The following is a 10,004-nucleotide window of genomic DNA, read 5'->3' as shown; positions in this document are numbered from 1 at the left end:
TTCTTTCTTATTGTAAAGATTAATTTATTTTTATTAGAAAGGTAGATGTACAGAGAGTAGAAGAGACAAGACAAAGATCTTCCATCTTCCCTCTACTGCTCTCCCAGGCTATTAGCAGGGAGCTACATAGGAAGTGGAGCAGGCAGGACACAAACCAGTGTATGCATAGCAAGGATGTAGCCACTTAGCCATTGCATGGAGGTCCTACTGCTTCATTCTTAATACTCCTTTCTTCTTCCAGACCCAATGTTTGTAAATAGGCTTCTGTAGGTTGAACTGGATGATTCTTCACACAATAAGGGTGGAATGGTAGGAATTAGAAATAACTTGGGAACTAAATGGAACAAATAAGCTTACATTTCATCTGGAATTCACAAGTAGAAACTGAGCTCTGAAGGACTTGAATTTAAATTCTTGAAATACAGAAAATTGACATTTTAGGATGCATAAGGTTTTCCATTTTTAGAAAGTAGAATTGCTTAATGGTTCTTAGAAATATTCATTTGAGTTCCTTCACAGTTGTTCCATATGCATGTCCTCAGTTTTATCTACTGGATAATAGTGTTCTAATGGTTGTGACATATCTTTTACTTCTTCCTTATTTATTCCTGATTTTCTTTTTGCCTCTTGCGGATCACTACACATGTGCAAAAGTAAAGGCAGATTCCAGACTCTGTAGGGTGTGTTTGTCTAGGAAAGCCCTTCACCAGACGTCATGTACAGGTTTTGGATCAGTGTGTACTTGGGTAGTGCGAGAACCTGAGTCCACAGGGCCAACACATGCACTGGGATCTATTCTTATAGAATGGCTCTAGAGGTGATGAAATAGAGCCCCAATAGACCAGGCAGTGTGGGTGGAACCATGAAGAATGGTTTGAGACCAGAAAGACCCACCACTGGTGTTTATAGCCAACTTCAGTTTGCAGTGAAGAATGCTGAATTGGTTCTCAGTTGCACCTACATCCTGAGGCTGTAGAATCAGTCTTGGGGGATTCGTCTTCCTGAGATTGTTTTACAAGCTGAGTCTTCCAGTCCCATCCAGAGGCGGAGGCTTACATGGGCCTTGACACCTAATGCAGTGGACCAGAGCCTGGGACTATGGACTTTAACCTTGTGCCACAGCCTAGCTTTCACATTAGCTTGAACCAAGGCATGCAGGAACCTGCCTGGTGCTGCAGCACACAGAGGGCCTCGTTTTAAAGATGCTAAACTAGAACGTAGGGCCCTGAGGGCCTACTGGCACTGTGTTTTTCTGAGATGGTTCCAGTTAGTGTGAGACTAATTCCAGGGCTCATTTCTCCTGGATTTCAGGGTATGGTGGCAAAGATAAACTGAAAGTACCCGGTCCACCCATGTCACACAATCTTCTCTAATTGCGTACTGGGCAAAGACGGCACTCTCACACATGGATTCCTTAGCTTTGTAAAGGCGTGGCCATGTAAAGATACCTCATGCTGATTCTGCAGAGTGACCTGTACTAGAGTCTCATTTCAGACACTTGCTCAAATTCCACACCCCTTATAATTCTATCTGTGTGTAATTCTGAATGACAAAAATCAGACATGGAAAGCTAATATTTAATAGCATGGGGGAAAGGAAGCTTCTCCATAGATGTGGCAAGAGGATATTCCTTTATGATTATGAATGTTTTCTACAGTTGATTACTGTGGTGGTCATGTGAATACTACACAAAACACTGACACATAGAATAGACAACACTGAAATCTAAGAAAATGTAGTTTATTGTGTCAATGTCCATGTCAGGATCTTGATAATATTTCCATTCACTTCACAGCAGTTTAGAATGGCTATCCTCCACAAAATATTGGATAGATAGAAAGAGATAGATAGATAGATAGATAGATAGATAGATAGATAGATAGATAGATAGATAGATGCTGGCAATAATGTGTTTGGGATAAAGGTATCTAGGTTATTGTTGAGAATGTAAACTCGTGCAGTGATTATGGACGACAGTATTGGAGAGTCTTCAGAGATTTGAAATAGCTGTAGTAGGTGACTAGCCATCTTGCTCCAGGAAATTCATGCAAACAGAGGAAATGAATGTGGAAGAGTATTTGTATCCCCAATATGGTCTGCAGCTCTCTTCTCAGTAGCTAAACTCTAGAAGGTGGCCAGATGCCCATTAATTGGTACCTGGATAATCAAAAATTTTGGCCTGGCATGTTGGTTCACTGGCTAAATCCTCAATTTGCAAGTGCTGGGATGCCAAATGGGTAAAAATTTGAGTTCTAGCTGCTCCACTTCCCATCCAGCTCCCTGCTTGTGGCCTGGGAAGCAGCAGAGGATGGCCCAAAGCCCTGGAACCCTGCAACCACATGGGAGACCTAAAAGAAGCTCCTGGATCCTGGCTTAGGATTGGCTCACTTCCGGCCTTTGTATCCGCTTGGGAGCGAGTCAACTGGTAGAAGATTTTTCTCTCTGTCTCTCCTTCGTGCATGTATCTGCGTTTCCAGTAAAATTACAATGTTAAAAAACAATGTAAAAAAAAAAGCATGTGTGTTCCTGTGTGTGTGTTTACACACTGTGTATTATTGAATCAAGAAAACAATGAAATCCAGTAACTGACGGAGAGCATAAGGGGCCATAATTCATGATCGATATGTGTTTGTACATATTGTGTATTAGTCGATCATTAAAAAAATGAAATTCGAAATTTGACGGAAAGTATACACGACCATAATGCATAATCGTTATACCACATACTGCCTTGGAGACCAAAGCAAAGGGTGGCTTGAATTCATTGTTCTTTTTTTTCAAAGTATTGCTTATTTAAAAAGTCTTCATGTGGAAACGGTTGAGAACAGACATGAGGAAGTACAAGCGGGCTGTTGGAACAGGCTGGCCGGAGCCCTTACCCACAGTGCTCAGCGCGGAGCATCAGGGCCTTCTGACATCCGGGACTTCCAGCCCTGGCTGGCAGCGGCCTCAGTGATGGCGGCTGAGGCTGACTGACAGGAATTCTGTCAGGCGCGAGATCAGGTCAGATCGGGCGGTGTTGGCGGCCCTGTGGCCTGACTCGCTCCACACCCTTAGCCCGTGGGATCTCCACGGAGGAGAGGCAGCACAGCTGCCCAGAAACAAGTGGCACAGCCGCCAAACCGCCCCTTCAGCCTGGGCCGCCCTCCGGGTCAAGGAAAGCCCTGTGAGCCTTGGTGGCTGGGCTGGTCGGCGCCATCTGGGCACTGAGCCGGCAAGAAAGGCCGCGGTTTCCCGCTGGCCTCTGTCTGCCTTCTGCCTCAGCCTCGCCTGGGCCTGGGGACCCCGGGCGCCAGCCCTCCAGGCGCCTCCGTGCCCTGAGCTCTGTTGCCATCAGCCTGTCACAATGGCCAGTGGCAGCAGCAGCAGCGACACCATGAGAGGACTCATTGTCGGAAGAAGGTACCGACTGGTAAGGAAGATCGGGTCAGGCTCCTTCGGGGACATTTATCTGTCGGTTGACACCACTACCGGCCAGGAAGTGGCGGTCAAGTTAGAATCCAGGAGGGCCAAGCAACCCATCCTGCAGTTCGAGAGCAGGTGCTACAGGATTCTGGAGGGCGGGGTGGGCATCCCCCGCGTAAGGTGGTGTGGTCTGGAAAAAGGCTACAATGCCCTGGTCATGGACCTGCTGGGACCCAGCCTGGAAGACCGCTTCAATTTCTGCTCGAGGAAGTTCACCCTGAAAACCGTACTTATGCTGGCTGACCAGATGATCAGCAGAATTGAATACGTGCACAGCAAGGATTTTATACACCGAGACATTAAGCCGCAGAACTTCCTCTTGGGGAGCGGGCGTCAGAGGAACAAGCTCTTCCTGATTGACTTTGGACTGGCCAAAAGGTACCGCTCCAGCCGCACAGGGCAACACATTCCCTATAGAGAATATGCGTCGCTCACCGGCACTCCCCGATATGCCAGCATCAATGCCCACCTTGGAATTGAGCAGAGTCGCCGAGATGACCTGGAGTCCTTAGGGTACGTCCTGATGTATTTTAACACTAGCAAGCTGCCATGGCAGGCAATGAAAGGTCCCACAAAGCAACAGCGCAGCGAAATGCTCACTGAAGTGAAGATGACCACTCCTGTGGACGTTTTATGCAAGGGCTTTCCCACAGAGTTCGCCACTTACTTGAACTACTGTCGGGAGCTGTCCTTTGAGGAAACTCCAGACTACACCTATCTCAAGCAGCTCTTCCGCAACCTTTTAGAGACCCTGAGTGACCCAGGTGACTGCACATTTGACTGGACAGTGTTGGAGCAGAGAGCAGCCCAGCAGGCAGGTTCTCGTGCTGGGCAGGGTCAACAGGCACAGCCACCCCCAGACTTTGAAGCATGACCAGTGTGTCCAAAGGAGCAGAGCAGGCGGCAGGAGCTGCATTGGAGTCCCTCCAAAGCTAGCCTTTTCAGGGTGTTTGCACACATTAACCTGTGGTTGTGGGCAGCATTTACTGGCATTAAAAGCTTAACTTCATTGCAAACTGGCTCTGCAGTATTGGCGCTTTTGTGTTGGGAGTTGTAATCTCTGCTTTGTGAATCTCAACTGAAAGAGTGAAGAGTGTGGCATGCGATTTTCTCTTGTGTTTTCCGAGTTGAAGAGTTAGCTAAGTGCTCAACATAGGCAAATGGGTTAAAAATTTTGCTGTACCTTTTTTTTGTAAGTTCTAAAGGTCTTTTATTCTGAAGTAAACTGATTTAAAATCTCATTTTGCAAGCAAGAAATGGAGCATCTGCAGCCACAGCTGTAGAGATTGGAAATTTACACCATTGTGCATTCTTAGCGATGTTCCTCCACCTTAGGAGTTCCCAAGTTGTTCATTGAAACCATTGTTAACCTGCTCAGAGTAGCAAGCAAAGGTTCAGGAGAGAGCTGGCAGATGAAATCATTCCATGGGTAGTCACCTTCTTTCACTCTCCAATTTTAAAATGTGCTTGTGGATCTTTCTAGTTATGTGTTTTAAAAGTGTGTTCCTTTTTGTTGATAGAAAAACATTGGATGAATGTATGCTTTGGTAATCTGTTACTGCTTAAAGACAATTTATTCTATTCAGGGTTATAAGTGACTGCGTTCAGGATTCTGATAGTGGTTGTCAGCTGTTATGGATTGTAATTTTCATTTTATTGAGGGAGGACCCTTATAGAGCAGCTTCTTTTCTTCTTGTCGGTATTGAAAAGGTCCAGTAGAGGGCCTGTTTAGCAGTCAGTGGTTGAAACGTCGTGTGTCCTAATGATGGCATTGCATACTAGCCTGTGTACACTGGTTAAAAAATGTATGAAAGAGTAAAAGGATTAGAATTAATGTTACTGTGTATAAATTTAAATCTTTGTCAAAGCATTTGTTAGGAATAATGTACCACTGTAGTTTTAATAATCTGTTTTCAAATTTCTTGTATGCAGGTAAAATATACATGTCTTCATTGCATTATTGTGTTTAGACCTGATCTTTATTCTTACTGAATTAATGTCTTCTACACTACTTGTTAAAATGTTCAGGTGGTGAAGCATTAAGCCTTTGACGATAATGCAAATTAAAAATATTGCAAAAATAAAATGGGAATGTAAGTAAGAAAATATTTCCATGGATGTGTCGTTTCAACATTTCAAATGAGTATCCCTTTACTTTCTGTTTTGCATTTTTTTTGATGAAAAGTCGTTTAGCATACACAATCAATCTTTTGGCAAAAGGACATGTACGTGAACACGTGGAGCACACCTGAGAGCCTGGAAATTAGCTCTGCATGTTCATGGTTAGTTAATTTTTAAAATGTTGCCGTTTCACTGAGTGCACGAAGGATACACTTTTCAAGCAATAGGTCTGAGACACACACTTGACTATCCTTGAGGAAGGGAAAACCATCAGTAACTCATGCCATTACAAAACTGAACTGAAATGGGTGATACACCTAAATGTTATTCCCTGAAGGTGAGAAAGCATAGAAGAACAGATCGTGTTCATGGATTGGGATTCTCAAATATGTTTCATATGTAATACCAAAAAAAAATGCACAAATATAGGAATTGCAATTTAAGAAAGATAATATTTCTGTTCTTTGAAAGACAATATTCAGAGCTTTAATGGTAAATTTAAGCAGGAAAAGAGGATCGGTGCCTGAGGGATAAAAAGATAGAAATGCAGAAATGTACAGATTACATAGAAATACTTCACACAGGTAGGTGTGATGTACTGTGCTCAGAGAATTGTCTGTGGACTGGTTGTCTGCAAAGAATGTAGAGAAATGCAGAAGACCACGTACAGTCACAGCACATTTTAAAGGTGGGAAGGTCAAAGGTTTGCTACTGTCAGTCTAAGACCTAGGACCAAAGAACGCATTTCCTGGAGATGGCGCAGTAGCCTAGCGGTTAAAGTCCTCGCTTTGAACATACTGGGATACCATAGGTGCACTGGTTCTAATCCCAGCAGCCTCCCTTCCTATCTAGCTGCCTGTTTCTGGCTTGGGAAAGGAGTTGAGGACGGCCCAAAACCTTGGGACTCTGTACCCGTGTAGGAGACCTGGAAGAGTTCCTGGCTCCTGGCTTCGGAATGGCACAGCTCCGAACATTGTGGTCACCTGGGAGAGAATCACTGGATGGAAGATCTTCCTCTCTGTCTCTCCTCGTCTCTGTATATCCGAGTTTGCAATTAAACAAAAGTAACTCTTTAAAAAACCAAAAGAATGCTTTTCCCATAGCCCTGCCTGTAGGAGATGGCAACAGCTTTTCAGGCTCAAGGACTTTAATATCAAAATTCGTTCCAAGTACGCAGATGTATGAATGACATTAGAAAGCTTACTAATAGTGACAGATACAACATATATATGTGTATGTTTATAAAATACATATAATATGTAATATATATTTTATAAATGTGCAATATATATTTTATATATTACAAATGTGTAAATATGTAAAATTTGAATAAATATAAATAAAATAAAATATTTATAAAATATTGTGAAATATATTGGTAACAGTTGTGTATGGAAATACAAATTTTGACAAAGCATTTATGTTTAAGAAAATAAGGTCTGGAAATTGACAGATATAAAATTGAAATTATAAGAAAAAATATATATATTTAAAAAGTTCATGAAGGTCATGAAGTAATTGATGAAATACATACAGTTGTAAATGTGTTCATTTCTAGGAATTAGCATAGTCATTGAAGATAGGATATCTTCAGTTTAAGGTGAATTTTGTAAAGTCAATAATCAACTGCTAACCGTTATCCAAAACAGACATAGGAAAGGTAAATTGAGGATATGCATGACTATGAGAGCAGTTGTCAACAAGGAATGTATAGCTGAAGGAATACAGTATAAATAATATCAATGGAAAATAAATATAAGTACTGTCAATTTAAGAGGAAGTATATTAAGAATTATGCCACAAAGCAGACATCAATACTAGGTTCATATTTGACCCTAAGAAAATCATGTATTCACTGAAAATCAGCACAACAATTACTTAAACCATAGAATTACACAGCCAAGATTCTGTAAATTTCTTGCCCGCCATGTGCTTGTATATGTGCCACTATCTACATCTATGTATTAGATACTATTTCCTCACACATGCGACATGTAGCTACCTTTGCAGTATAATTCTTCAGGTGGGCAATTACGGCTTACCTCAAAGGTCATATAGAACCTAAAATATTTGTTATTTCTTGCATTATAATAATGTTTTCCTATTGAGATACACGATGTTTTCTAAAGGCAAATGCAGTGAAGTTAACACTGAGTTATCAAAAAACAATCCTAAACTTATCGACTATTACACGTTAAATCGTACAATCTATAGTATCTTCTTCAAAATAGACAGTTGTGAGGTAGGAGTCGCCCAGGAGTTGGGTAGTCAAGTCCAAAGAGAAATGCGAGGTTAAGTAGAGTAATCTAGGACTGTATAAGATCCTTCGCTCTTTGAACAAGTTATGGATTCTGGCTCTGGAGCATCATTTCAACAATTCTGAGAGGAATGAATAGAGTCCCATAACTAAGAGGCAAAATGCTCAGTAGGTTTGTCATCATCTATATGTGTCTAGAGACACAAAGAGTGCAGTTAGGCTCCAGCAGGCCATACCTAATACTAGGGAGAAAATTGCTCTTCTTCCTCTGGTCCAGACCCCAAGATTCTTGAACGGAGCTTCCAGTTGAGTAATGGTCATTTTTCCACAACTATATTCCCTGAATAACTTGCATCTCCCACTGAAAGCCGCAGTCCTGGAGGGAGGCCATCATCTGACAGAATCTCAAGGCCAATCATGAAAGTCGTCATGAACACTCACAGTGCTCACTCTTGTTTATCAGCACAAGCCCGAAAATGCACAGTCCTGAAACAGGTGGCGTGTGTGTGTGTGTTTATGAGAGAGAGCAAACCTAAAAAAGGGTGCTGAGACTCCATCACCTCAAATCATGACAATGAACACAATAATAAGTGAGCACTAGAATCCACATGACCAGATGCTGAAGAGATGGGGTGTCAATTTTCAATTCCATTTGGAACACCATATTACAAAAGAAATACTTTTAAAAAATAAAAAAGAATTGAGTAAAATAAAAAAAAATCATTGAATGACCCTCTGTTCCTGATAAACTTCAATGACATCTTCTTCCTCCATGCCCAGCTCATTTGGAGTAGGATTATCAACAATTGATTGACCTTAAAAAATGCTTAATGACCTCATTGGAACACCCTGTCTTTGACAGATCAGTCCTTGAATTTCTTGAGACGTGTTGTGATCTTCACTTTGAAGTGACCCACTGCTATCCAATGAGTGATTTTAATACCCAATTCCTTCTTATCCCCTAGTCCTTAGTTGAAGCTTTTCTTGCTGGTCAGACTTGGTGGTGGTGGCATTGCCCAGTGGACAAAGTGGGTGGGGGTGGGTCTCCATGCAGCAGTGGACTCCACCAGGCAGAACCTTGTTCTCAGGTTTACAAATTCTATTCCTTGGCCCACAGCACCTTCTTTTCAGCTTTTCACCAATTGAAATCCACCAATTCCAGTATTTTCTATGTGAATACTTGCTATATTTCATTGCCATTATAGGATCAACTGCCATGCCAATGTTTTTTTCTTCTTTGAGTTTAAGGCTTAAGTGAGATTTGAGTTCAGTTCATGAGTCATGCCTTCTGCTACAGCTCTCAGAGTGAAAATTTTCATCGCCACAGAAGACATATAAGAAGAAGCAAATTAAGGAACATTTTTAGGGTCTGAACGAACTACTTAATTGCAAATTTATGTTCTTAGCATGCCACCTGGGGACTGTTTTTCCAACAAGCAGCATGTGTGTGTCAAGGATTCTGCAAGAATTAGGACATTAGGTTCAAACCAACACGCACACACACGCATACACACACAGACACAAGTTTTCAATGGAAACAAAGAAAGCAAGGATCAAGCTCATTTAAGTAGGGCATGAATTTCATAATCCTGCAATGATATTCCAGTAGAAAAATTTAAATAATTTCTTAATTCTATAAACAGTTTTCAGTAAGAGAGAATATTGAGAAAGCTGCCTGATGAAAGCTCACCTTCCAGTATGTACCATATGTAGCAACATTGCCCAGAATACCTGGTATGTACAGATAGCCAGACAGTAAGTCAAAGCCAGAGATGTGAGAACCCAAGTAATACTGATTGTCAAGAAACCTGATTTTCTGCAGCAATTCTGCTCAACCCAAAACAACAGTAGGAATCAACCCTCATCCAAAAATATTTTGTCACCAGCGTTATAAGACAGGAATCGAGGGAATATGTGGTTTAATTACATGAGGTTTGCTTAGGGGAGCTGTGTGATTTTCCCCAGCAGGTCTACAAATGCCTTTATAGAGCAACAACAGGAGATTATTGAGTGCCATGGCTTTCACAGGGTGAGTCTGGAGAGCATTTTCTTCATGTTGCTATGGGCTTGTGTATTTGACTTTCCCACTGTACAACTGGAAAGGACCACACAGGCTATCAGCTTGCAAAAGTGCATAATTAGGGACTAGTGTTGTGCCACA

General features: G+C 41.8%; 1 protein-coding gene across 1 annotated transcript; it reads left to right on the top strand.

Moving 5' to 3' along the window:
• The first annotated feature begins 3,346 nt into the window (after positions 1–3,346).
• LOC131478508 (casein kinase I-like) lies at positions 3,347–4,426 on the top strand. The gene has a single exon (XM_058658516.1). It carries the CDS (start codon positions 3,347–3,349, stop codon positions 4,337–4,339), a length of 993 nt encoding a protein of 330 aa, XP_058514499.1. The 3' UTR covers positions 4,340–4,426.
• The last annotated feature ends 5,578 nt before the right edge of the window (positions 4,427–10,004 follow it).

Source organism: Ochotona princeps, chromosome X (genome assembly GCF_030435755.1).
Source record: "Ochotona princeps isolate mOchPri1 chromosome X, mOchPri1.hap1, whole genome shotgun sequence".
Classification (NCBI taxonomy): Eukaryota; Metazoa; Chordata; class Mammalia; order Lagomorpha; family Ochotonidae; genus Ochotona; species Ochotona princeps.
This window is presented reverse-complemented; position numbering and strand designations above follow the sequence as displayed.

What these genes read in the sequence shown, in the direction of transcription:
- LOC131478508 (XM_058658516.1), top strand. Translation starts at nt 3,347, where the DNA reads ATGGCCAGTGGCAGCAGCAGCAGCGACACCATGAGAGGACTCATTGTC.